Source organism: Trematomus bernacchii, unplaced genomic scaffold (assembly GCF_902827165.1).
Source record: "Trematomus bernacchii unplaced genomic scaffold, fTreBer1.1, whole genome shotgun sequence".
In the NCBI taxonomy this organism is placed as follows: Eukaryota; Metazoa; Chordata; class Actinopteri; order Perciformes; family Nototheniidae; genus Trematomus; species Trematomus bernacchii.
The window spans coordinates 10,081,880-10,109,831 of record NW_022987313.1 but is presented as its reverse complement, the minus strand read 5'-3'; the positions used below and the strand labels follow the sequence as shown (position 1 = coordinate 10,109,831).

Genomic DNA, 27,952 nt, shown 5'->3' with positions numbered 1-27,952 from the left:
ATGTGTAATTAAAATAGACACAATATCAGCTCTGTGGGAAAAGGTCCTTTATTCATACTATTCAAATTGTTGCCGATTAGAAAAAGTAAAATTGTTGCCTTCATGACACAATTTTCAGTAAAAATCCATCTTTCAACTTCTAGAATTCTATTAAGGCAATAGAGTCAAGACTCTATCTGAGAACATCTACAAAACACTGGAAAGTTAACGATTTTGAATTCCCATGGTAAACATGGTGTCTTTGGGGCTCGCGCTTTCTAAGAAGGAAAGCTACAAGTCCATCATGAAACAAGTTCTGTAGGTCCAAAGATGAAAAGTCTCTGGGAGTCTGAAGCACAGCAGGTCAGGGAGCTTGAGTCTTGGTTTTCAGAGAAGGATCTTGTAGTAGTCGTCCTTGTAGCTGTACAAGACCACCACAGCCAGCCTGAAACAGGACAACATCCGTCAGTTATTGATTCAAAAGGATATAAAAACCACACAAATGGGACATCAAAAAAAATAAGGGCAATGAAATTCAACCGGGAAGGTTTCCACATATTAGATTTCCACGTATTAGATTTCTCTAGATGAAGAGGTCAGTCAGTTTAAATAAACACATGAGTCAACTCTGCTATGTCCAGGGTAAAAGTACCAATTACTACTGTTATTTCCAATAGTTGGCGCTGTCATTGTTAGCTCAAGCATGCCTGTGCCTGTGAACACTTTATAAAGCTGCTAGCATGGCTGCAGATGTGTAAAAACAGCACTGGAGATACAGATCGTACATGCCAGCAGTGGTTTTAGCTAGAACTAAATCTCAGTGAGCCCTTGGGATAAGTTTACTTTATGATCTTGCGGCTGCCAGGTGACTGCATGAGCCTTTCAGCCCACTCATCTGGCCTTGGTTGCCTGTGCCCCACATTCATTGAAAACAACAAACAACACGATGAATATATCCATTGTTGCCTCTGTGACGCGTATTTATCACCAGAGTATTTTCCCCCCACTAAATGGCAAATCAAACACACAGCAGAGACAGGAAATTAAAACCAACTGCTCTGGAGAGGCGGACGGGAAGGCAGAAAGAGAAGCTCTTTTTTCTTTTTGTTAGCATCTCATTCATGAAAGAGAAAATCCTCTGAATCCCTCACAGGGTTGCTGTCTATGGGCATTCACCAGCGTCACAAGGAACTCTAACACTGGGGATTTAGCCTGGGCTTTGAAAAAAAACAACGTTCTGCTGGGAAACATTAAGCGCTACATCCACAACCGCAGCAATTGGTGAAGTTAAAACCCCCCCCTCCCCCCTTGTGCTGAAATCTCTCTGTCAATCAACCTGGGTGTTAAGAGACAGACCTCAGAAGACCAAACAAGGCAAATCCTTCTCCAGATTTCACCTCAGGAAACGGGCTCAGCCGAGGATTTGATATTCTGCAAGGCAGTAGTTATCCGTATTACAGCTCCCTTTGAAGGACTGTCACTGTTACACCTGGAGTGTGTGGGCTCGCTCCCAGCTTTGGGGGGGGGGCAGCTGCCCGTAAAAGGAAGTGTGCATTTGTTGTGGTCTTTAATGTATTCTACTGTTTTTCAGGTTTCATTTTAATAACAAGTGGGTAATGGATGGAAACATATGAGCGGAGCAGCGGGGTCTTTGGCTCACTACTCACTGGGGTTTGTCTTCAGAGTATCAAGTTCAAACTGTTTCTTTACTTTGGAGGAGTAAAACATTTTGACACTTGATAATGTTAAAATTGACAGTGTTTAAGAAGTTATTAGATTGGATTCTTATCCTTTCTCGAATATAGAAACCTAAATCTGTCTGTTAAGTCTCTTTCTATCATGGAATGAGGCAACACAATTGTGAGGAGCCCATTGGCCGTATTAAGAACTACGTATCTGGCAACATTTCCAAGAAAAAACAAAGCAACCATTCCAGGAAACTGAGATCCCCAAATCATCTCTGCAACTTTGAGAATGTTACATTAAAATAGTTTTCTTATTCCAACACATTGTCCTGCCTTATTTATTTCTTCAAGTATTTCTGGTTGTGTCAGTCCACCACTTTGGCCCTATTTGAAATATCTCAACACCAATTAGAGTGATTCCCTACCTACCACTAGCCAGCAGCGGGCTAACATTTAGTTTTTAAGTCAAATGTCTCAACAACTTTTGTATAGATTCCCATCAAATCTGTTATACACATCAGCAGGGCCTAGACGACAATGATAACAACTTCGGGGAACGTTCCCTTTTCCTTCACCGCAATAATGATGTAAAAGTTTCACTTATCCGGTGAATTATCTCAGCATCTACTAGTTGGATCAGCACAATCTTCTGTACATACTCATGGTCAATAAAGAATGAATATATTTGACTTTCTTTACAATGTAGGCGATATAGCAAGCTATGTCTGGGAAGAATAATAGATAGGAATTATTAAGGTCTGCAACAAGTTGGTTTTTCTTTGCTGATAAGAACACAAAAAACTAACTTTTTGGTAATTTTGAAATGGTGGATCTCATCGCAGATGGACTTCAGGTAGCGCTGCTTGGGTAGACGAGACAGCAGAGTCTTCACGCTGCTGTTGAACTGCTCTTCGCTATCAAACTGGAAAGAAAGAAAGGAGAGAGCACGTGTGAATGCAAGAAATTAGCAAGCAGTGAAGGCAAGAAATGTGACAAGAAATGCAGAGGCCGAAATCAGTGCATCAAACAAAGCCTGGTAGAGGTTAGTTTACTATATCAACACTGTTCAGAGTATCCAACACAACAGCTCACAAGGTCTCAGTTCCCTTTATGTTTGTTAACAGAATAGTAAACGGCATTTTAGAGGAATAAATGGGCTTTTTCTTCTGCAGCCTTGGAGTATATTTGTTCAAGTCAAGTGTAGCTACAGTGGGTTTATAGATTTCCTCTGCTTTGTGTGTGACTTGGGGTAATTTGCCGTATTTAAAGCAGGCCTTTCCTGCACGCCTGGCTATACCCACTGTGTATTGTCACCCGTTTTATATACTAAAAGTGTTTTCTTTGACACATGTGCTTGCGAAGGGGGCCGACTGTATAGGTGGCCCATTCATTTATGGAGTGGAGGCTTTTGCTTATATAGAGGGGTGGTGTAAAGTGCGTTCTTCAGACGTCTTCATGTTACTTAGCACAATATAATTTAAGACTTTTAAAAACCTCTGCTCTTAGGAACCAGGGTTTCTTTATGAGTGCCGCTTTGGTCAGGAGTTTGGAATGTGAATTTTAACACCTCTTAAGTATGCGTTTCCTTAACTGTATGTGTCTGTCCCATATGTGAGCCTTGTTAAAGAAATGAACGTCTTTGGCAGAGTTCCCTGGCTGTGGAAAAAGTCCGGGGTGTTCCCTCAGTCCACTCCTCATCGGGCCTGTTAGGAAGGAGACGGGATCCCCACTTCCTGTCTGCGATCTTGACCTCTATTGGCTGTTCTTTCCACCCTCCCTCCCTCCCTCCCTTCCACCCTTAAGGATGTAGCCTTTTATTAACTCTGCAAAAGGGTCTTGATAAAGCCAAGTATGGAACCTACCTCCAGAGACAGGAAGTTCACCAGCGTTTCCTTGTTCAGGTCCACCTGTGGGACGAAAACAAGCAAAACACAATGGAGCCTTATCTCGTGTTGCAACAGTTCCAGAAATGTTTTTATAATAGAGCTAAAAATATCAGCCAATAGCCTGTGCTATTCTTTCAACACAAGATAATCCACACCACTTGGACATCCAGTAAATGTACCCATAATTCCACTTACACAATGCTCTGGCCAGGCCTATAAAGTACTCGATGTCCCGCTTACAGGAAGAGTCTAATAGCCTCCTGGGATAATCATTGGAAAATGAGTACTTCTGTTTGATAGACAAGCAGGCTACTGACCACAGTGAAGATGTATAGGCCTGTGTAACTCTCTGCTTATGGGAATCAAGGTGATTATGTTTCAATAACTTGTATTTACTGCTGATGAAATCCAGACCCCAATATGGAAGGCAAATGAATTCTGTGTAGCTACATTGGTAAAAAGAAAAACAAGCACGGGATGATTTACTTTGAGAATATAAGGCCATACATCTTCAATGCAACCACAAATAAACACAATATGGCAGCCATTTACATCCCCTGAAATGACACGGTGACTGCCTTCTGTTTAGTGTTCATTGTTCTGTAGCGACTGGAACGGATTCACAGCCATGTCAACCTCCAGCACGAGGCAAATCACTATAAAAGGGCTGCTCCCAGGGATGTTTGCGATTTTAGCTATCAAAAAGCCCTTTTCGCCGCTCTGTGATTTCACACATGGATTCTAGAGATAAGGGTGGGAGAGCAGAAAAAGGGGGAGCCGGGGTAAACAAACAAATGACTTACTGCCAGAACCTCGATGTCATTGGTTTTGTTCTGTAAATTGCTCGCGAGATTTTGTAATCTGGTTTGGATCTGAAAGAGAGTTAGAAAGGAACAAAATAAGAGAAAGAACACATTGAAAAGGATGAAAGTAAATAGTGGTGGTTCCCATGATCAAAAGAAACCAGGAGGAAAAAGAATACTACAAAGGGCATACTTTTTTTAAATAAGAAAATTGGGTTGGTTTTCAGTTACAGTTATCGTATTCTTATTGACAAACGATGTGACGTCTGTGTTTATTTCTCTTGCAATGCTTGCTGTTATTATTCCCCATTTGTGAAGCTGTAGAGAAATTACTGGATGAGTGGGTGCGGACATAAACTCGAGTGGTTTAAATGTCAAACATTTGTGAACATTTTTATTGGCAACTACATCAGAAAATCTGGCTTACCAAATCATCGATTTCAGAATGGAAAATAAGGGATCAGAAAAGATGGAAAGAGAAGCGTATGCGTCTGTGCACATGTGTCTGTGCACATGTCTGTGTCTGTGTCTGTGTCTGTGTCTGTGTCTGTGTCTGTGTCTGTGTGTCTGTCTGTGTCTGTGTGTGTGTGCGCGTGCGTGCGTCACAAACCTGAGTCTCATAGCGTCGTCTAATATTAGAAGAGACTTTGTCCGGGCTGATGACGTTCACATTCATGTTCATGGGGCCGCTGCTCCCATGCTGTTCTGAGGAGCCTGGAGACAGAAAAAGGACCATTTCCAAATTTCATCCAATCAGAAGGCTTTGGTTAATCACACCTTAATCTCAAATGCACACATTCCAATGACATGACGATGAAAACTGCCTCGCTAAAGTCTTTCAATTTAATTAAATCCGTTTGTATGCTACCTGTCTGCATGCCAGAAGTTTGGTGTGAAATGTAACACTTCTTCTCTTTTTGCACTTATCGTACGTCACTGGGTAATCAGTTAAATTCCAGAAGTGTAAATTCAACAGTAGGATCAGTAGTGCTACTTTACAGTCATACTTTTCCAAGTAGAACAGTATAAAAACAGAGGTGTGAATGCTGCAGTAAGACTATAAGGCTACACATTTTAATTTGTATATATAGAGGCGTTCTGTAAAGACTAAGGGGTAATCAGACCTGTGGTGTTGAGCAGCGATCCTTTAGGGTTCTGAGACATGCTTTCAGACATTTCTCTGCAAGGGGCACAAGGACAACATTATATAAGAACAAACCGCCTTACATCATGCAGACGTCTGAGCAGCGCATTAAACCAAAATGTCTTTACCTGATGTTTCTGTCCTCAAAGAATTTGGTCCGACATTTCTGAATGATGTGGTCCACCAAGTCCGACTCAGGGATCCGTTTCTCAGACTGCCTGTCTTTCTCAAAGGACTTGACCTGGAGACAGACAAATACTTTAGCATGTGCTGCTGTTCAGAACCACTCTATAATTCTCTCTTAAACAAACAGTTTTGACAGCATTATAATTCGGCTGTTTTAATGTAATGTATTCCCGCACAATGCTTTGCTGCACTGTTGGTCTGGTTTACCTTCACATAGTTTCCCTCCTTGTCAGAGACCAGGGCCATGCAGCTGATGCCGGCCAGCCTGCAGTGCTCCATCAACGTCTCCTGAGACTAAACACAAGAGGACCAATGCTCAATTACTCACACACAGACATTATAGGTGGTGATTTAAGGTGTCATATTATGCTCATTTCCAGGTTCATACTTGTACTTTGAATTTGCATTTGAACATGTTAGATGTTCAGAACACGCATTCGTTTTTCCTAAACTGTCTGACTGAATGTACCTGTAATTACCCTCAGGCTTAAATGCTCAGTTTTTAGCGCCTGTCTCTTTAAGAGTACCTCCTGAAAAAGCTGCTCTGATTGGTAAGGGGTTTCTGGGTGTTCCGCATCTGCACCTACGATCTGCACCCCTCATTGAAGGCAGGGATTGACTGTAATGACGTGTAGCCGCACTTATAATTGTACCTATAAATTGTACAACCTAATAAGACGTGAAGGACCTGTTCAAAGGCAGTCTCCAAATACAGGCTGTGAGTTTTTTGTGCCTTTTAATACTACTGTACTTGCTTTGTAATAACAATAAAACAAAATCTCAATCCTGGAATATGCTGCCTTCAATGCCTGCAATCCCTAGAATTAGGAGCACATTAAAAAAAGAATGGATAGAGAATATTAATTTCACAACATACTGAATATGTGTACCATTCACTTTAACATTTCCTGTTTGGTGGTAATGTTGGTGCTTGAGGATCTAACCTGGAGGGACACAGTGTGGGCTGAGTTAAGAGGGAGCTGTTAACTTAACCATTTGGTCTTAATTGTTATTAACCATACCAGTTTGACAGAGAGTTTTCTTCCATTAATTACTAAAAGAATCATGAGTCAAGTTTGTCATTTAAAACCATTTTGAAATCAGGGCTCATTTTGGGGGGAACCCTGGTTCAGAACATTCTTCTACAGCAGCAAACACTCAGTGTAGGTAGAGTTTTGGTTGAAAGAGTGTGCACTGTGCCGGGAGTCACGACCAATATCAATGTGTGTTCAGGTAATGACACTCTGTACGTATGTATGCGTTAGCCCAATTAACTACGCCAACTCGCAGCCCGAGAGTTTCATTTGGCTGCTCCACTAGACGAGCCAGTGGTAGTGCAGAACAACGCCTTCTGTGTTAACAAGCGTGTGTGTGTGTGTGTGTGTGTGTGCGCGTGTGTCATGTTTGCCTCGTCATCCTGTATGCACTAACACTTCCTCTTTTCTTATAACTTTCACGTTGACAGAACAAATTAAGTCAAAGTTAAGCCATTGCTCAGGGGGCCGGTGGGCAGCTCCGCGGCCATATGCCTAATCTGACCGCATGTGGAAAGGAGTTTGCCATATTTGGCAATTAAAAGCTAAAAGGAGTGGAACTGTCTCCTGAGGATGAATTAAAGCTGCAGATTCAGGTCCTTTTAAGAGGCCAGCATGGGAAAGGTGTTAACAAAAGTCTAGTGAGAGGGGAGGGATGGATGAAGGGGTCCGAACAAGGTGTTCTCACCATCTCACCACTCAGTCAGTGCGCAGCCTGCATACGTAATCTACAAATACAAACAGTGTTGACAATTTGGACATAATGCCGCACTTTTTCAGCCAAACTGCCCGTAAGGACTTGTTAGGGGAAATGAAGGTGGCCAATAACTTTTGTCCTGTGCCAGTACATAAAGACAATGAAGACTGTTAAAAAGCAAAGCACTTATCCACTGCAGAAGTGGAAACAAAAGTTATAAAGAGCAAAAAAAAAAGGTCTACTGACAATGTGGGCACTCCAATTTGCCAAGGAGGGCGTTTACACAAACACAAGGCTTGGATCAGTTTGTCACATAAACATGAAGAATGTGACAGAGGCATGGCATCAGGATTTCTGGACCGGGAAATAAATAACTTCACTTTGAGGGGACTTATCTCATCTCGGCTGTTTCCCCTAACATGAGCTTATCATAAAAGTTTATTGGAAGCTTGTCTAACAGATGCCTGAGTCGATTATTGCAGAAATGACTCCACTTTGCATTGTCCCAATATGGCCTCTTTCAAGTGAAACCACAAAGTGCAGCTCATTCTCTAAGATGTTTACTATTTCTGATGCTGTCACGATAAAGTCTGCTGCTGACAGATGAGGGGCATTTCCCCCTCAAGAACAGAAGTCGCCCCCTGTAGGAGGGTGGAAGTTACTACAGGACAAAAAAGAAATACATTTTACACCAATGTTCATTTCTATTCAGGGGTCTACAAAAGACGGAAAGTGGTCGAGTTTTGACAGAAAAAAGGGGCTCAGTTATATAATAACTGCGAACGGACATAAATCCTTCTGATTAAACGACTACAGTGCTTCTCTAGCCATGTTCTCTCTGCAGACGGTTTCCTTTTGCAGGTCCGGAAGCATATCAATTCAACACTGTTCTGAGAGATCAATGACACAATGCATTTGGGTGAAGAACACAGAATGTAAACATCACTTTTTTTTACTAGAAAACTGTTTATTTATTCTCTCACCTGTGAGACGTCGTAGGCGATGTCTGCAGAGACGCCAGTGCTCCACAGCTTCTGGACAACATTGATGGCTCTGGACATGGAAGAGTGTCCCACTGGGACCACCAGCGCATCACAGGAGCTGACTGAGGGCTGATGGAATGCAAAAACAGAGAATGTAAAGAACAGAAAGATATTGAATAATGCAGTATCTTATTGTCTTCAGATCTACCCACAGTTTTCTTAGGCACATCATTTCACATTTTAAATAAAAATTAGAGAACACGATAATGACAATAGTCACAGCGATCACAGTTAATAACATGTTTCTAAAAGTGGCTGTGTGGCGGCCGACAGCTACATATTTAAGTATGCCTTATTATAGCAGTCAGCTGCGCCTTCATTACAATAATTAGGAATGTCAGATCCCAGTGTGTGTGTGTGTGTGTGTGTCTCACCGGCTCCTCCATGTTGGCTATAGCTGCACAGACTTTGTCCAGGGCCACGCTGGCCCCCACTGCAGAAGGCACCGGCACCGTGGAAGCTGGCCCACGAAACTCCAGGATCTAGCAGCACAGAGAGCAAAAGACAGAACATAGACTGCATCATATGGATTTAATTGAATACAGACCGAAGAGATATGAAGAAAAATGGAAGACACATTTTTCAAGTATTGGCTGCAGATTTTTGTCATGACTTGATAAAAAAAGTCACTAGTGCGGCACGGATAAACGCCAGTAAAACCCACCAGGTGGTCGTAGCGTCCTCCAGCTGCCAATATGTCCGGCACAGTTCGCTTGCGCTTCCTGATGAAAGCCACAAACTGGAAGATGATCCCACAGTGATGCTGCACCTTGTATACCAAGCCTAAGTTAACCACCACCTTATAGAGAAGATACACATGTTTTAAAAGGAAAGAGAACATACACTTTAACCTCCATTCACCTAGAATGTGTGTGTTAACACCCCGCACACACAGACACTCAAATCCAGCACCAGACACTTTTTTTTTACGCTGCTATGGACAGTCTTGCACTAATGTACATTTTTAAAGATATTGAAGTGACTGTTATTTTTGTATATATTGATTGTTGTGCTTTTATATAGGTCTTAATGTGTGCATATGTATAAACGTGTCTTTGTGTATATATAGGTATATATACATATTTGCATACATATTTTTATATATATTAGTTTTTGTATTTGGGATTGTGGAAAGCGGTATTTCGATCTCTCTGTCTGTACACACAAATGTAAAGATTGACAATAAAGTTGACTTTGAATCCAAATCACCGGCAGTTTAACTCCCAGTTTCCTCAGCAGCACCGTGAGCTCCTCCAGGTCCTTGAGGCCCTGCTTGGCCAGCTGGGTGACGGCGGTCTTCTGTTTGGTGAGTGACGTCAGCAGTGGAGCCAGATCCTGCAGATTCCCCTTCTGCTCTATGTACTTGTACAGCGTCTGCAACTGGAGGGATGTCTGAGTTTAGAACAAGTGAGCTGCTGCTGATTATTTTTACAGCAGGTCCTCGTCCATCCCAGTCTGACACTTACGCTGTTGGTCGACAGGGAGAAGTTACAGAACTTTGCCTCCACCTCACGTTTGGTCAGCTTTTCACTCTGGGGAAGACACAGAAAAAAAAGGAAGGCATTAACACTATTATATATGCTCATGCTAGCGTTTAGGCAACAGTCACGCACTGTGAATAACATCTGTGATGCACGTGTGACCTTCACTGACCATGGCTTCACACAGTACGGAGGAGGCCTGGCTCAGTTTGTCCTCAGGGACTCCGCTGTGGAGCAGGATGGCCTTCAACAAGCTGGTGTGGTTCAGGTAGATGTTGTAGTTCCTCTCCTGCGGGTGCCAAACACACACACACACCTTCAGACCTCTCAGCCGCAATTACAGTCAAAACTGAGAGCACTACTGTACAATGAGCGCCTCGAGTGAATAATGATTGTTGTGTCCGGCTGCCCTCTCATTCCGTCTGACTCGCGTATTCTTAAAAGCTTTCACACAAAGAGCAGGGTGGTGGAGAGGATCACAAACAGGATCTATGAGGGGTGAATGATTAGGCCAGACCCTAAGGTGACGGAGTTCACGAAACATGAAGGAGGAGAGCAGACTGACGTGGCGCTGGGGTGTGTGGGCAGGAAATGGATTGGACTGGGAGGCAGAGAAGGAAGTACAGGGAGCTGAGCACAACAGATTTACTATACAAATAATAAACACTGTGTAAATCTGTCAGGCTTAGACGTACTTTGGTATGTTAGGAATGTGAGCGGGAAGTGAAAAGGGAAAAAACAACAACGGGCCAGGTTGCACTTATGGCATCCGTAGGAAAATAAAGAACAATGATGCATCCAGCCAGTCAACAAAGTGTGTGAATCAGGATCAGCTCTCTGCGTAGTGTAACAAACAGACTGTGTATAACCTGAAGCACGGGGAACTCCTGGACTATTTCAGAGATGGTGTAGATGGTCTCAGCATCAGGGAGCAGGCTGCTGGTCACGGGGGTGATGATGTCGAAGGCGCACTCCAGAAGCTCCCTTGGGTGCGCCCGGTCCAGCTTCCTGGGGCGGAAAACACGCTCAATGCTGTACCTTCAGGGAGATTGAGAGAAACATTCATAAGTCTCAACATTGATGTCAGCCTTTAATTAAACAGTTCACTTGGTGGTGATAGGACTTTACATTGCACATTCCTAATTGTTGTTACTAAAGATTTGACATGAATAACAGTCGCATTACAACTATAACGTAAATTAATGCGTTAGGAACAAATGCAACGTTTAATTTTTGTAGCTAAATGTAGAAAATACATCCCAAACAATTCTGGTGGGTCTAGCTTAAAGATAGAGAAACAAAAATGACATTAGAGTTTTATGCAGAGTTGCAAACAGAGTGCCCAGCATAAGTTAGATTGGTAATAAGTCAGTGACATACATCCTTTGAGCTAATAGCTTGGTTGCAGAGAACTTTGTAAGACCATTTTGAAAAGAGCATTTATTTAATAAATGAGGATATTATTAGGATTATAGGCATAAAAGTGTGTTATATAATTCAACTTTACCTCTTCAGGTGCGTTATGTTATTGCGAGCGACGTATCTTGAAAACGCCATCTAAAGTAAAAACAGAGTTAAAGCATGGGGTGCACTCGTCTAATGACAGTGAAGTCAGTGCATACCAGGCTGTAATCAATCACACAGTGGAAACAACCATTTAGTGTTCAGGGTTTCCTGAGGTAGCAGGATATTAAGGCGGCTGCTGATTGCAGCCTCACACTATGTGTGTGTTTGCGTGTGCTGATGCAAATAGTTGGGTAATTAGTGTTTGCGTGCAAGCGCGGACATGCATGTTTGAGCGCGTGTTTTTTTTGTGTGTGTGTGTGTGTGTGTGTGTGTGTGTGTGTGTGTGTGTGTGTGTGTGTGTGTGTGTGTGTGTGTGTGTGTCTTGCGCTCACGCGAAGGTCGTAGGGCAGTGTGACCAGCATTCCACTGTGATCCATGAAGCAGGCCAGCTCGCTGCCATCATACAGCTTCCTGTTCCTGGGGAGGAGAAGCGGTGTCTGGAGGCGCACCGCACCTGAGGAGGAACATCATGTATTACTGCAACATCTGCATAAGATAACACAACGCTCGGCCGAAAAAGAGATGATGCGTGTGAGTAAAAAACAAATAAGGACAACTGGACATCATCAGCAAAAAAAAAAAAACACTAGCACCTGCACATAATCTGCTCTGCCCCACAGTGCACTTATTGTTTTGCTGCCACTCTCTGGAGCAGATGTTGGGGTTCAGAAAAACGTGCTTACAATGGGTCAGGAGTCCAAGTGGTTGGCAGTGGAGAGTCAACAGAGGCTCACACGCACACTCATCAAACAACCATAGTGTACTCACCATGCTTCTTGAAGATCCTGGTGATTGTTTCATAAACATGCTGCTGCAATTTGGCACCGTTGAAGCTGAAGCTGCCCTGGAGGGAGAGCAAACAAACAGCCTCTGTTAGGGATCAGGAGACATGGAGTAAGCACTACCAGGCCTTCTGCTGGCCGCTATACAGGCCAGATGAAAGGAAGCACTGGTGAGTGAGTGCAGCCATTCAGATGTCTGCAGTGACATCTTCAGGTGGTGAGGGGTAACTTCAAGAGTACATAAAGTGGCTTTTAATATGGTGTTCTGTTTTTAATGGTACAAATATCTGGAACAAACTCTCAGAAAACTGCAGGTCACTCTAAGTCTCACTTCTTTTAAATTAAGGATGAAGACTTTTCTGCACACTGCTTTATTTTATTAAATATAATAACTATTCATAACTGACACTGCACTGTACCTTTTATTCTTGTATTTTCTTTATTTACTTGACCTATTCCGTTTTAGTTTGTTTTATTTGTATTTATCTTGCCTTTTTATTGAAAAAATGTCAATGTCATTTTATTATGCGTTTCTGTTGCACAACGTTTTAACGCTCTTAATGTTTTTGGTAAAAAAAAAATGAAATTGCCTCGTGTGGAAATGTACTATAAATAAACTTGCCTTGCCTTCACACTTACATTCACCATATATCCAAAATACATATGTCTTCTATAGAAATATAAATAAAAGCACTTACTATGCATCGACGTTTTTAATTCCCTAAATACCACACATGCATTCTTAAAATAAATACGTGACACCAGTCAAAATATACTAGAACCACACCTTGTGCAGGTCTATGTCGTAGGTGTAATCCATGACCGGGGAGGTGTTCTGGGCGAACAGCTGGCCCACCATGGTGCGGTAGGATTTGCCGTTGATATTAGCCATGGTATGCTGCAGCACCTCGTGCAGCTCCGACTCCTCCATCTGTGGGGGGGGCAGCAGCTCGCTCTTCAGCAGCTCCTGGGCGGTGGGCCGCAGGGCCGGGTCGTGGTTCATCAGCCACTCTATCACTTTCCTCTGAAAGGAGTCACAGCCAGCAGCCCTGATTGTTAGACTCAAGAGAAAAAGGCTTCATATCAAAATGCTACAGCATCCTACCTGTGTTCCTTGCTCATATTCAGTAAAGTCCTCAGGAAAGATCATGAGCTCCTGCATCGTAGAAAGAAAAGAGTTGAGGTCAGTCACAAGCAAGTTATAAATTCCCACGCAGCCAAAATAATTTACATGGGCTGCAGTGGAATATTCTTTTTTTGCTTAGGAAGTATCAAAGTGGCGGTCATAACAGCTGTATGAATTATCTCATTGCTTAGGAAATGTGCTTCAATGCTTCCATTCTTTTCTCCTTTAGCATAGAGTAGACTGGCATGTCTTTCACCAAGGAAAAGGACAACCAAGAGAAAGTTCTTTGCCACAATTCCATGCGGCAGCCCCACATACATAGCATCTGCCTTACATTATTCAGTTGCCTAGTGTAAGTCAAGTTAGATACTCTTGTGTATGTTTTTATAAAGTCCTTATGAAGTAAGGAAAGACAGACAATGTCATTTTTTTCACTTTACGACTCCAGCAAAAATCGCTACCAGTCATGAACATGAACGTACCGCACGCAGCTGGCTCAGGACAGAGATGCGCTCGGACCCTGTTGTCATTGGACGGTAGGACATCTCAAACAGGATAATGCCCAGGCTGAAAAGATCAACTTTCTGAGGACAAATAAAAAAAAAAAAAATATCAGACACCTAAAAGTCTAACACCTAAACTATGCAACTAAGATGGAGAGACAGTGGTCACATGGAGACAACTGCAAAAGCTCAAATAACATCTATATTTCAATACAAATCTTACTTGGTTGTAGGTGGCTTTGGTGTTTCCTTGAACCTCCGGACTGACGTAGAGCGCAGTACCAACCATGCCTGTCATGTTACCTGTAGAATAGTGATGCAATGTGTCAGGGAAGAACATGTATATCAATCAAAATAGCATTAAATCATGTGACGTTTTTCAAACTCTCTGCACCTGTTGGGTCTGGTTTGGGCATCACTGCTGAGCCGCTCTCCTCCACTTCAAATTTGCCTGCAGCCTGAAACAGTAAAGCAGTATGCATGTCATATTGATGCGTAATCTAGTGTTATGAGCTATTAACCTAGGCGATTAAACAGTTACACTGTTTTACATAAGAGCAGCCTGTCTGTAGAGTAGTGTTAATTTCGTCAGCTATTTTTTTATTTAGTTTTAGTCTTAGTCCTGTGTTAAATTTCCTTTTTAGTTTTAGTCACCTTCATCCTGTTTTTATTTAGTCAAGTTTTAGTCGACTAAAAGTCTGAGCATTTTTAGTCGACTAAAACAGTAACTATTTTAGTCAAGATTTAGTCGACTAAAAGTCTGAGCATTTTAGTCTTATTTTAGTCAAAGAAAACTAATTATTTTAGTCTACTTTTTGTCAATGAAAACTGTTGAGTCTTTTTTAGTCATCAGATTACATAGAACATTTCAGTCAAACTAGTCTAGCCAAAACCAATAATTTGTCATTTTAGTCAAACTTATTTCACAATAAGATTATATATTGTCCTTATTTGATGAAAAACACAGGTTGAATGATTAAGAATGCAGCTTTGCAGAGAGACTCTCTGAGAGAGTATCTGGTCAGGTTTGTGGTGTTTTAACAGCTGTGTTATGGCCACATTGCTTCCCTTCTGATAAAACAATGCATTCGCTTTTTTTCTCCGCCTCATTGTAGCGAAAATGGGCTCAAATATCACATCGTTTCTTTCTCCCAAGCAGTGGTGACTTTAGACTTTTTCGTTGTCAGTCATTTTGACGGACAGGATCGTAACATTTCCGTCATAATCCATTATTACCCGTCGAGTGCACAACTTATCACTCACTCGCGCTGACGGGGGGGTATTCGGTTAACGCGAGTGCGACCACTGCTCCCAAGCCCTGTTGTTGCCATTTTATTTTCTGTTAAATAAGGTTAGTTAGACCATGAGTTAGACCCGAGTCTTCCTGACAGTTCATATTGTGCCGCTGCCCGGTGTAATTCAAATGTACCGCCGCGCGCAGCACAGACACACAGCTGCTGCCCAGCCGCAGCACCGGAAATGAAACTGCTGGGAGAAAAACTAACTTTCAGAGATGTAACGTTATCTTTGATAATATTTCGTCTCCTCATTTCTCGTCAACGAAAGTAAAGAGAGATTTTGGCATAGTTTTTATTTAGTAAACTACATTTTCGTCTCGTCACTTTTCGTCAACGATATTGCATGATGATTTCGTTACAGTTATTGTTTACTGCCGTCGGTGCCGTCTCGTCATCGTCTCGTCATCGTCTTGTTTTCGTCATGGAAAAAAAAAGGTCGTTGACGAACATATTTCGTCATAGTTTTAGTCAACGAAATTAACACTACTGTAGAGTGAAGCTGTTACAGGCTAATACTCACCACATTAGCAGGGTGGTCTGTAGCCAGGCCAAAGTCCCCAATCTTCACGTGGTCCTGTGAGTCGAGGAAGATGTTGACAGGCTTCAAGTCCCTGTGAATCATGCCCTAATGGAAAGGATTCATGAAAAGACCTGCTCAGTCATGCGTAATTAAAAACATGGCTTCCTTATTACTGCTATTACCATACAAAATGCAACAGATAAATGCCTTGGATATAAAAGTGTGATACTAGCTTACGGGACACTTGCAAATGGTCTAATTATTTTTTTAAACCATGCTTAGAACTTAAACACATACACACACACACAGATAAAACACCTGCTCGTGGATGTAAGCAATCCCATCCAGTATTTCCCTGAAGAGTCTCGCTAACCGATTCTGGTCCTGGTGCAGGCCTTGATCTATTGTGTCCCTTAAAGTGCTTTTTTCACAGTATTCCATCTGGTGGAAAACAGAAAACCGGCATTAGATAGGAGGCAGTGACCTCTAGTGGTAGAGAATGGAGTATGATGGTGAAGCTTACTTGTATGTATAAGTGATGAGCTATGAGGAGGGGTTGGTCTGAGTCTGTGGTGTCCCCTGCATCTGCTACAGGCCTTCTGATTGGCTCAACCTGCAAGAGGAGTCTGTTAGTTGCACTATGGACAAATACTAATGAATAATAGATAAAGTGTAAATATTCAAACCTGTGACATATCGTCTGTGCTTTCATCTCCATTGTCAAAGATTATGTCGCTACTTGAATCACTGTCTGAAGGTCTAAAAGAAAAATGTGTATAGTGTTGAGAGTTTGTGCAGGAGAAAGTATAGCTTCACGTTATCCCTAAAAAAAACACTTACAAAAAAGAGGCACCAAAAACATCTTCTTCTTCATCCTCATCATCCTCTTCATCACTTGACTGGTGCCTGCTACATTTGGCGCTGGAGGACCTCTCGATGGAGGTGGACCACTCCACGGAGCTGGACAGGGCCGGGGGGGGCGCAGCGTCCTCCACGTTGTCGGCGAGGCCCAGCTCGTTGATGGGCTTCGGGGACTCTTTGCGCTGGGGGGGCTTCTCGTTGGAGCTCCAAGGCTCGGAGCTGTCGGTGTTGCTCAGCATGCCTCCCGAGGGGGTCTCGTGCCGCTCGATCCACGCGTTGTAGTAGCGCACGATATTCTCATGGTTAAGGCGTGAAAGAAGCGTCACCTCGCCTTTGATTCGTCTGAACTGTTTACTGGCCGGGTTGACCAGGATGCGCTTCACAGCGTAGTAGCAACCGTCGAGGTTATTCTGAACCTGGAGTTGCAGGAGAGGGAAAGTGGAAGGGGAAAAAGTGAGATCAACAGACAGTTTACTCGCCAGTGTAACATCATCCAAAGAAGCTTTAGGGCCTACCTTAATTACAGCACCAAATGCCCCCTTTCCAAGAAGCTGGAGTTCCTCAAACTCATTGAAGTAGCGGGAAAACTGCCTCTGCACCCCGGTGCTGAACGGAGCGTGGAGGATGTGGCTCTGCGGGATGACTGATGATGGGAAGTCCACAACAGGATCTGAGATGACGGAAGAAGAAAAAACATGACAACGATTAGATTAGTCGTGATGGAGAGAGAGCAGACAACAGTATGACATCATAACTATAGGGGTGGGATCAGCTGCATATCATTAACACACTATACAATGATTGTGCAGAAAATAGACACACCTGTAGAATGCAATGTAAAACAATCCATTAACAGTTATATTATTATTAAGTGTACTCTGCTTGTAATGTAAATATATGCTGCGAGGAAATGAAATATCTTTATATTGATAGGAAAATAAGGAATTTAAAGATGCTTTTTGTGACGCGAATGATCTGACAAAGGGGTTCAAGTTTGTCTCTCATTTGTTTGTCTCTACATTTTATGTTGCTCTGGTAGAATATTTTGCTTTAATTGAGCTAAATTTACCAAAATGTTTCTTATATTTTATCCAACTCATATTTGTATGGGCGTGTATATCACCTTCTGGGCTGTCAACCCGGTGCTGTGGCAGGTTTTTGGGCGAAGGAGGCTTGAGGAAGGAGTGTTCTAAAAGCTGCTGAGTTGTCCAGCGATCAGCATCATTCAGGCACACACACCTGTGACAAAAACACATACAGTATTATATGTATAATATAACTAAAATGTCTATTTTACGAATCCACATTGTGCTTTGCTGTCAACATAAAGCAGTAGAGCCATGTTAAAAAGAAGGAAAAGGTCTAAACATTTAAAATGAAACCTAATGTTATGTATGTAAAACAACTTACATTTGAAAACATTATTTAAACAGCCAGCAAAGAGGAAGACAGACATCTATAAACATCATGGCCCAAAGGATGATTTAGCATATTAACAACAAATCCAGATGCTTCACAATACTGCCATACATTTTCCAAGGCCCACTCCTCAGTTCTGAATGTGTTCCACCTTTCCAGGCAGTCACTGTTTTCCCTTTGTGTGTGTACGGCATGAAAATCTACCCGAAGAGACACAAAACTTTGCTGGCAACTATTTCAGTAATCAGTTAACTTGCTGCATTCCTGGTCAAATATCTGACCTGAACCAAATTAAATATTTTGGGGTTTTGGACTAATTGTCAACAAAACAATCTAAAATATCATAATGGCCATTTTCTCACAAATTGCTGTTGTTTCATAGATCAAACAAACTATTGCATAAAATAATCATTAGTTGAAGGTCTATTTCATTGAATGTAAGGTTTGCTTCTGTCAGTTGTCAGGAAAACAAACAAATCGTTCATTTAAAACAAATCAATAATCTTTGGAAAATGGTCAGGACTATTCAAAAGTATTTAGTGCACAGAGTACATGACTTATAGTAAATTGCCTTAAACACTATTATACTCCTTTAAGAAGCTGGTAATGTATCCATCAATACATACTTATGGAGGAAATCCTGGAAGTCAGCAGGCAGGCTGGCTGGCACTGTCACTGGATACTCCTGCACCTCCTTCCCCTGACTCAGAGCCAGCAGCATCAGCCCCAAGTTCCACACGTCCCCTTTTTTGCCCGTTTTCGTTGGCATCGACGTATCCTCCGAGAATCGCACGTGGGCTTGCTCGAAAATGTCTTCTTTGCAGATATCGGCGAATCTCTTGGATAAGCTGTAATCGGTCAGTCGTACGTTTCCCTCGGAGTCCACCAGCACACTGGAGGCCCCCAGCTGTTTGTGGACCACGGAGTTGGAGTGAAGGTAGTCCAGGGCAGCCAGCAGCTGGGCCGTGTAGTGGCACAGTTTGTCCAGAGGGACCGGGGTTTGTGTGACGAGGCTTTGGGTCAAGTTGACGCCAGCCACATGCTCCACCAGCAGGTTAACCACGAGGCAGTCCTCCTTCTCAGTGGAGCTCAGCGCCGTGGAGCTCAGCGCCATGTAGCGCACCAAGTTTGGATGATCCAGCCGCAGGAGGGAGTTGAACTCGTTTTCGGCCCCGTGGATCTACACAGTAATTCAGAAGCATGGTTTAGTACTTAATCAGAATACCTTTATTAGTCCCACAGAGGGGAAATTTACATTGTTACAGCAGAAAAGAGCCAAAGACAGCTTAATGTTACCTAAGAAGCTTGCATAAAAAAGATTAAAAAATTATAATAAAAAAAGTTCTGAGGATCTAGCAGCCAGGTATATATTGCACAGTTATTACCGGCATATATATATATATTGCACAAAGAAAGATTACTTAAGGACTACTTTCCAGGTTTTCCTGATCTTAAAAACAGTTGAATACATTATTGAACCACTAAATAATAATACATTTATTTATTATAATAATAATAATAATAATAATAATAATAATAATAATAATAATAATACGTTTATTTATTATAGCACCTTTCACAGAAATAGAATTTCACAAAGTGCTTCACAATTAAGAACAAAAGTTAAAAATAAGACCACGGAGACATGAATACAATAACCACATGAGGCAGACATTTTTAAGGTCAACGTAAAAACATAACACAGATCACGTGGAGTCCAAAACTCCAAAACTAAACTCTTAATGATAACATCTGCTTTTATTTTACTTGCCTGCTTTTTGCAGTTATCAATCCTTCCTTTCTCCTGGCTGGTGAGAATCGTGCCCATCTTCTTGTTCCATTGAAGCGACCACTCGTAGATCACAGTAAAGTCTCCAGAGTTTTCCTCAAATCCATAATAAACGTTACGCCGGAGCCTCTCGCTCACACCTGTCACAATCAGAAACACACAATAACACACACACACAATAACACTCATGCCAACGGTTAACAGGTGGATTAAGCAACTTTGGACTGAAGTAGCTGCATCCTCTCAGACAAATCTCACCTAAGCTTTTCCCTCTGTGGACTACAAATCTCACCTAAGCTTTTCCCTCTGTGGACTACAAGATCTCCAAACGCGCTGCTGGAGAAGTGAAGAAGCTCTTGGGAGCGAGGGATGTCGTCATTAACCGTGTCACGTCTGGGAAAACGGATACACATGTCAGCCTTATTTCAATGTTTCTTTAAAACGAGAAGCATCAGGATTGCTGTGTACCTGTGGCGTGTACTGGAGGTAGTCCGGCGGCGGTTATTGGCGGCTCTCTTGCCTTCTATCAGTTCAGGAGGAAATCCGCTGGGGCTGGGTGGGCTCTTCCCTAACAGGGGGGAGTGAGAAGGGACTGGCTGATCCAGACTCTCAAGACGCTCCTGTGAATATTAACACCATTAACAAATGGTCAATCACAACACCAGCTTTGCTTAATTAATTTTTCTGCATAAGTTTTTCTATAAACACCTGTTTGGCAATCTCCTTTCTTCTCTTTTCTTCTCGTTTCTCCTCCTCTCTTTTTTGGATAACAGCCATGATCTCTTTTTCCTACAAGAACAAGAAAAATCTCAGTCAACATCCTGTTCGACTGAAACTTCCGTCAGTTGTCTTGGTTTTTTCATACAGGGTGCATAGTTTGTAGGGCTGCAACGATTAGTAGAATGACGGAACCACAACTATCTTGATAATTCATAAACCGTTAAAGTACATTTTCATGCAAAAATCCATCTTCGAACCTATGCCAAACTTTAGGTCTTTAAGCTAAGGCGATCCGAATAGGGTGTCAAGCAGAAGTATTTTGTACTGCATTTTCATATGTAGTCAATTAGATACACTCTTACATCATGAATTTCTGCTTCTTATTCATGGAATTAGCTCTACTTTAGTTTCACTGTATTGCTCCCACAAGATAAAGTTTGTGATCTTTTGTGAGTGGGAAAACCAAATCACTTTAATTTTAAGTGCAAAACAATGTTATATTATAACACAAGGTACCGCATGAAGGGTTTTATCTATACTCCTAACCATTTCCTCCTCCTGTTTGCGCCGTTGGTCCATCTTCTGCTGCTCCTCCTGATCTCGTATCTCCTGCTGTCTCTGCAGGTTCTTCAGCATCTCCTCATGGAAGGAGCTTGACGGAGGCTTGTTGTGCTCGCTCAGAAAGCCCTGGATGTAGTCTGCCAGTTCGTAAATCATCACCTGGTGGACAGGTAGGTAGGGGTAAAGGTGGTTGTTGTACTTGTATTCATGGGTCAGTGTGTGTGTGTGTCTGTGTCCATCCTTACCTCCCCACATCGTGACACCGCCAGCTTTGTGAGTTCACTCTGCAGATTCAGGAGGTTTTCGTTCGACAGACCTTTGGCATTATGCAGCTCCAGTTCTGGAGGCCTGTTGGTGCCACCAGACATCAGTTAGTAAGAGCGAAACACTGAGAGGACATGAACAAGTCCACACCGGAGCTTTGTTCTGATGAGTCAGTTGTCCTGGAAAGTTAAAAGGTCACAGTTTGGCCTGTAGAGAAATATGCAGCATCCTTCTCATTAATTACCAATTGTGTGGGAACACACAGATAAAATCAAAAATCAATCAAATCTGTTGTGTTTATTTTTGCACTAAAGTTTTTTTTAAATATGTAATTAACAGAGGAATATAACAACATATCCATTAACTATTACTAACCATTATGAGGTTATTTCTTAAAGACTATGTTTTAGAAGAACATAATGCTTTATGTCTCAGCATGTGGACACACAATAAATAAGTTTCGCATCGCAAATGATACATGACCTGAGGACAGAATCAACAGCATTGTGAGACTTGTCTCAGTTTGTGTGTTGATACCGTGGTTGATACCTTGCAATGCAGTGGCAAAAATGACCTAAGTGGAGACATGGCAAAGGTCAGGGGTCAGTACTGTTAGCGATGCCATGATCTTAGGGCAGGAATACCGTGAACATAGTTTAACGTGACAGAGGAATAAATACACACGTACACCATCAGCTGTGCTTCAAACGGAAGTGACACGTTTTATTGCGCATGTCCCTTTTATCACGGGAATACAGGAAGTGATTAGTATAAGAGTACTAAATAAACAGAATTCATATATTACATTTCATAATTCAACACCCCCACTTACTCTTATACTGCACAATTTCTCAACATGAATTCAAATGTAAACACCTTATACACCTTCACAATAACACAGTGTTTGAAACTTCTGGGGTTATTTACATTCCAAACAAATACTTTACAAATTTCTCACTTTTAACCTTTGTTGCAGGCTTAGTGAAAATATCAGCAATCATATCAGCTGTAGGGCAATAGTCAATGGTTATCATGTTATCACTCAGTACAGTTCGAACAAAATGATACTTGACATCCACATGTTTACATCGTTGACGACATACTGGGTTCTTGGATAGAGCAATTGCACCCTGGTTATCTTCAAAGATTTTCACAGGAGTATATTGACCCTCACTATCCATGCTCTCTATTAGCTGCACAAGATACAAACTCTCTTGTGCTGTGGCAGCCAGTGCCATGTACTCTGCCTCACATGTCGACAAAGCTACGGTTTGCTGTTTCTTTGATCTCCAAGAAATAACAGGCCCATTGCTAGTTAGACTAAAACAGTACCCTGTTATACTCCGTCTGTCATTTTGGTCTGTTGCCCAATCCGCATCACAGTATGCAACAAGTTTCAGTTTTTCATCTTGTTGTTTAAAACATAGCTCCTGATTAATTGTGCCCTTTAAGTACCTCAATACATGTTTAGCAGTTAACCAGTGTTGTTCTTTTGGCTCTGAAAAATGCTGTGACAGTTTACTGACTATCCAACTTAGATCAGGCCGTGTAGATGTCATTAAATATATTAAGCTGCCTACCACTTCACGATATTGTGTTGCATCAACAGCTTCACCATCATCATCAAAGTTGTGTTTCTGTTCACATGGGGTGGACCTTGGCTTACAGTCATTCATACCAAACTTTTCCAGTATTTTTGTAATGAATTTCTTTTGACCCATCTTTATTTCTCCTTTTTCCTGAGTAAAGTCAATGCCTAGGAAATGTTTAAGTTTCCCAAGATCCTTCATTTTGAATTTTGTGCTCAACATTTCTTTCACAGTATTAATTGTGTGAATATCATTAGCTGCGATAACTAAGTCATCCACCCAAATAATCAGAATGATCCTCTCATTTTCTATTCCTTTACTGTAGACACAGTGATCAGCTGGGTTTTGTGCAAAACCGTTCTCACAGAGATGATCATGCAACATTTTATTCCAGTTTCTTCCAGATTGTTTTAACCCATACAGTGATTTATTCAGCTTGCAGACTAGCTTTTCATCTGTGTCTGACTTGACCTCAAAACCTTCAGGTTGCTGTACATAGAGCTCACAATCAATTGGAGCGTGTAAATATGCAGTTTTAACATCCATCTGATGTAGGTGTAAGTCATGTTGAGCTGCCAATTGCATCAAGCTTCGTACTGATGTCATGTTTGCAGTCGGGGAAAATGTCTCCTTATAGTCTATTCCTGCCACTTGACTATATCCCTTTGCAACATATCTGGCTTTATATATCTCAGTCTTTTCTGTGTTTTCTTTGATTGTATAGACCCATCTACCCCCCACTGCATTTTTGCCCTCTGGTAGTGTGGTCAATGTGAATGTGTCATTTTCCTTAAGAGAATTCATTTCCTCCTGCATAGCATCAGTCCAGAGTTTTGACTCTGCTGAATTCATGGCCTCTTTAAAGGTGTTTGGTACATTACACATTACTCTGTAGCAGTAGTCAATATTTACATACTTCTGGTCGTCACACTGTACTTTACATTCATAGTCCTCTAAATACTGAGGTCGTCTCCTTTCTCTTTGGGGATAGCTTCTATTTTGACCTTCTGCTCCCTTTCCTGTCTGAGTGTTTGTGTCATCTGTCTCAGTTCGAGCCTCCTGTGTCTCTTTTGGACACGAGTCAGTCCCCTGGGTTTCTGGCTTGGTGGATACAAACCTTTTCTCATAAAAATCGTCATCACTTGCCTCAAAATCAGTCTGTGTATGTCGCTCGACTATACTTTTTGTGACAAACTTCACTTGCCTGTGTTTTCGAACACTACCAGTGTCTGGGTTGTAGACTAGGTATGCTGGGCTGTTTTTATCATACCCTACAAAAATACCCTTCTCACACCTCGAGTCTAACTTTTTCTTTTCCTGCTTGTATGCATAGCATACAGATCCAAATATATGCATTTTCGAGAGGTTCGGCTTACGTCCTGTCAGCATATAATAAGGTGTCTGTCCTACACGTCTGTTGTAACATCTGTTACGTATTACAGCTGCAGTCATGACGGCATATGTCCATAGCTTCTTTGGTAAATTGCTCTCAAGAAGCATGCATCTTGCCATTTCAAAAAGTGTTCTCCAGTTTCTCTCAGCTGTCCCATTTTGATGGGGTGAGTAAGGTGCTGAAGTTTCATGTCGTATTGCATGTTGTCTAAGGAGCGATTGAAAGTTTGTCCCGGTGAATTCTGTACCGTTATCAGACCTTATACATTTGATTTTACCATAAGGTGCGACATCAGCAATGAATTTCTCTGTGGCTTTGAAAGTATCACTTTTAGCTTTTAGGAAATACACAAATACTGCCCCTGAAAAGTCATCTGTAAAAGCCAATGTGTATCTGAATCCCTCCTTAGCCTCTGGCTCAATGGGACCTGCTAAATCAGTGTGCACAAGATTGAGCGCTGCTTTAGCTCTTGCATCTGGTTGTCTGTTCCTACTCTGAGCAAATTTACCTCGAGTACACACTTCACAGTTAAGGTTAGATTTATCAATCCCACCCTTAATTTTCATCCCCTCAGTGACTTTTTCCAGTTGTGACACATCATCATAGTTACAGTGACCAAGTATTTCATGCCATGTTTGAATGTCATAACATCCATAACATGCATCGTCCTCAGCTTCACAGTCCACAGTGTTTAAAAAATAAAGTCTATCATATTCCTTGATGTCAAATATTTTACCTCTCTGGTGAATCAGCTGGTTACAACCCTGACGAAAGTTCACTGATGCTCCGTTGGCTGTCGCTGCTTTAACAGAGAAAATGTCTTGTGGATAGGACGGTATATAGAGCGCGTCCTTCAGCATCGCTGTCACTCGTCGTCCCTCCGTGTCTTGCAGGCAGACCTCCGCCTCTCCTTTCTTCAAAGCGACACCACTTGTTCTTGTCCCGTCAGCCAATTCAACAAAGTGGTCTTTCGGTTGAAAAGTCTCATCGAACCTTTTAAACTTGTCGATGTTCGTTATTATGTGTGACGTTGCTCCGGTGTCGACCATCAGCCCTTTATGTGTAACTCTGGTTACTGGACTGTCACGTACTTTAAAAACAAATGAGTGGTCCTCAACGTCAGTTGCTTGTTTAGCATTGTCTCTCTCTTTGCGTCTGCAGTTTGCATCTATATGTGTGGAATTTTTGCAAAAACTGCACCACCGTCTCTGGTCTTTGCTGTTGCTGCTACTCGCACTTCGACACTCACGAGCCCGGTGTCCTTTCTGACCGCAGTTGTAGCAGGTGATATTGGGGCCATCTCTCCACTTCACCCAGCCACTCGCTTTCATAATATTATCAGATTCCTCACTCAAGTTGGCATTGTATTTTTCTGTGCTTTCATAGCTCCTCAACTTTGTTTTGAACTCACCAAAAGTTAGCTTCTCATCCCCTTGTGTAATGTGGATGGCAAACGGCCTAAAACAGATTGGCAGTCCCTTTAAAATCATGGCTATCAGCAGCCCGTCGCTAAGAGTCTCTTCAGCATTTCTCAGTGCTGTAATTGCCGTTTCGGCACGAATAATATAGTCAGTGACGCTCTCATTAGCGGCTTTCTGCAGCGACGTTAGTTCAGTGTAGAGGCTGATCACCCGTGGTTTCCCTTTCCCAGCGTAGTGGTCCCTCAGTATTTGTAACGCTTTTCTTCCGTTGTCCGCTGCTTCTCTCATGATCAGTGAAAGGCTTTTATCGTCCAGTACCTGGATCAATTCCGCATAGGCTTCTTCGTTTTTCTCATCATCAGCCTCATCCTCTACACCTGGCTCCTCTAGGATGGCAGCCTTCAATCCTAGCAGTCGCAGGTGACCCAAAAACTTTGTCTCCCATAACTCGTAGTTCTTCTCATCTCCGTCGAAACACAAACGGTTCCACCGGCTTCCATGGTCCCTCCTGGGCCCATAACCTGTTAGCGATGCCATGATCTTAGGGCAGGAATACCGTGAACATAGTTTAACGTGACAGAGGAATAAATACACACGTACACCATCAGCTGTGCTTCAAACGGAAGTGACACGTTTTATTGCGCATGTCCCTTTTATCACGGGAATACAGGAAGTGATTAGTATAAGAGTACTAAATAAACAGAATTCATATATTACATTTCATAATTCAACAAGTACTCACGCATCTGGGTATGTGGGTGGGCATTGAACCTGCAAGTCCACAGTCACGTAGCATTCCTGTCCATTATTCAGGCCGTTGGGCCGCAGGCAGAGATGCACCTGAGGGGGTCTTTTAACCTGAGAATACAGTGAAGGAATCCTTTTTAATGGGGTGACCATGTTTGATCACTTCAAGTAAAAGTAGTTCTGCTTTTGCCAATCATCTGCTTTAAAAGGCAATGCATTCTGCTAACTACCGTCTGTAGCTACCTTCCATGGATCCTTGCACCGCAGATCCTGGAAATCATCTCCAAAGATAGACGCGAGAGCTTCTAGCTCATTTTCCTGCTGGACCGTATGGTCGTCAGTCCCGTCTGCTGGAGTGTGCTGCTGACTGCTCATTCTTCTTCCTCACTACATGACACTGCTCGCGTCACACCCTTCCGCTGCACTCACCGCCGCCCTGCGCAGCTCCGGCACATATTTCAGTCCAAACTTTGGCAGATAAGCACCTCAATGTTATTCAGTAAAATCGCTAACTAATCACGAGATAGGCGACCACAACAACGCTGCCAACTGGCGCATGGCTGTTGCAGGCTGTGTCGCAGAAGGTGAAACGTCATCACTTTGCTCCCTCGAAAAATGGCCTCGAGAGGGCGGTAATTATCCCTAACTGATGCTTGGAACAGATTTTTTTTGGGGGGAATGAGAATTATAATTTATACTGAAGTTATTTTCAAAATTAACATGTTCATGTCCTGTTTTTAGGTGTATTTCCCACTGTTAGTCCACTGTGCTACAATCTTGCTGTTGCATAGCCTGCCCCCTCTCCCTCGTTTACTTTCTGCCTCGTTTACTTTTATATTTCCTATAAAAAATGCTAAGAAACCCCTTCTGATGGGCCTGCAGAGCTGGCCAGACTTGACATTGAGATATTCAAGAAAAGTACAAGTGCCTCACATACATAATTCAGCACAAAAGTTTAATTGTACTAAATGTACTTTTTCGCATTCCACAAATAACAACTTTAAAGATAAGATATACAGGAAGACAGCAGAGCGGGTAGGTCAAAGGTCAACTGTGATAGGCTATTGACTTTTACCTATGGCTATCAAAGTTGAAAGCTAAACTGTCAATGCGATATTTAACAATGTTGGAAGATACAGAAAACGTATCTGCAGCTATAGGCTCCAAAAAGGGATTTATACGATTTTTGTTTTAAATCAAACCCCTTAATGTCATTACAGGTGGCACTGCAGGGATTAAGAATGCTTCCAAGTTTGGGGACTCAGGAGAAATATTTCCAAGTTGATGCAGCAGAGACTGAAATATCCTGACCTATACTGTCAAAAAACACAGTGCACTCTGCACAGTGCAACACCTTTTTAAAACCCAAGCCTCTGGTTTGTAATGCTGGCTTTCTGTTATGAAGCTTTCAAGCTTTGTGCGGCAGTTTCCATTAAATATTGCATTCAACATTTA

The 27,952-nt window shown here is 42.2% G+C and overlaps 1 protein-coding gene across 1 annotated transcript; it reads right to left on the bottom strand.

Annotated features, from left to right (window-relative positions):
* Positions 1-29: 29 nt before the first annotated feature.
* Positions 30-27,074, bottom strand: eif2ak4 (eukaryotic translation initiation factor 2 alpha kinase 4). The gene is made up of 39 exons (XM_034130888.1): positions 26,741-27,074; positions 26,493-26,608; positions 21,329-21,431; positions 21,069-21,242; positions 20,511-20,591; positions 20,271-20,422; positions 20,095-20,195; positions 19,785-19,942; positions 18,640-19,193; positions 17,718-17,833; positions 17,110-17,264; positions 16,574-17,010; positions 16,420-16,492; positions 16,257-16,346; positions 16,052-16,174; positions 15,734-15,838; positions 14,310-14,373; positions 14,139-14,218; positions 13,895-13,996; positions 13,392-13,442; positions 13,074-13,310; positions 12,273-12,348; positions 11,837-11,958; positions 11,446-11,495; positions 10,808-10,976; positions 10,111-10,227; positions 9,924-9,989; positions 9,667-9,837; positions 9,122-9,256; positions 8,832-8,939; positions 8,398-8,526; positions 5,891-5,977; positions 5,626-5,738; positions 5,478-5,533; positions 4,964-5,067; positions 4,354-4,422; positions 3,527-3,571; positions 2,471-2,586; positions 30-424 (listed from the first exon to the last, which is right to left on the bottom strand). Exons 1-39 carry the CDS (start codon positions 26,870-26,872, stop codon positions 367-369), a joined length of 4,995 nt encoding a protein of 1,664 aa, XP_033986779.1. The 5' UTR covers positions 26,873-27,074; the 3' UTR covers positions 30-366.
* Positions 27,075-27,952: the final 878 nt, after the last annotated feature.

What these genes read in the sequence shown, in the direction of transcription:
- eif2ak4 (XM_034130888.1), bottom strand. Translation starts at nt 26,872, where the DNA reads ATGAGCAGTCAGCAGCACACTCCAGCAGACGGGACTGACGACCATACG. An exon ending in TCCTGAGCCAGCTGCGTGCG is followed by an intron (nt 13,443 to 13,894) that starts GTACGTTCATGT and finishes TCTACGATGCAG; the next exon opens with GAGCTCATGATCTTTCCTGA. An exon ending in AGGAGTTCCCCGTGCTTCAG is followed by an intron (nt 10,228 to 10,807) that starts GTTATACACAGT and finishes TGGCACCCGCAG; the next exon opens with GAGAGGAACTACAACATCTA.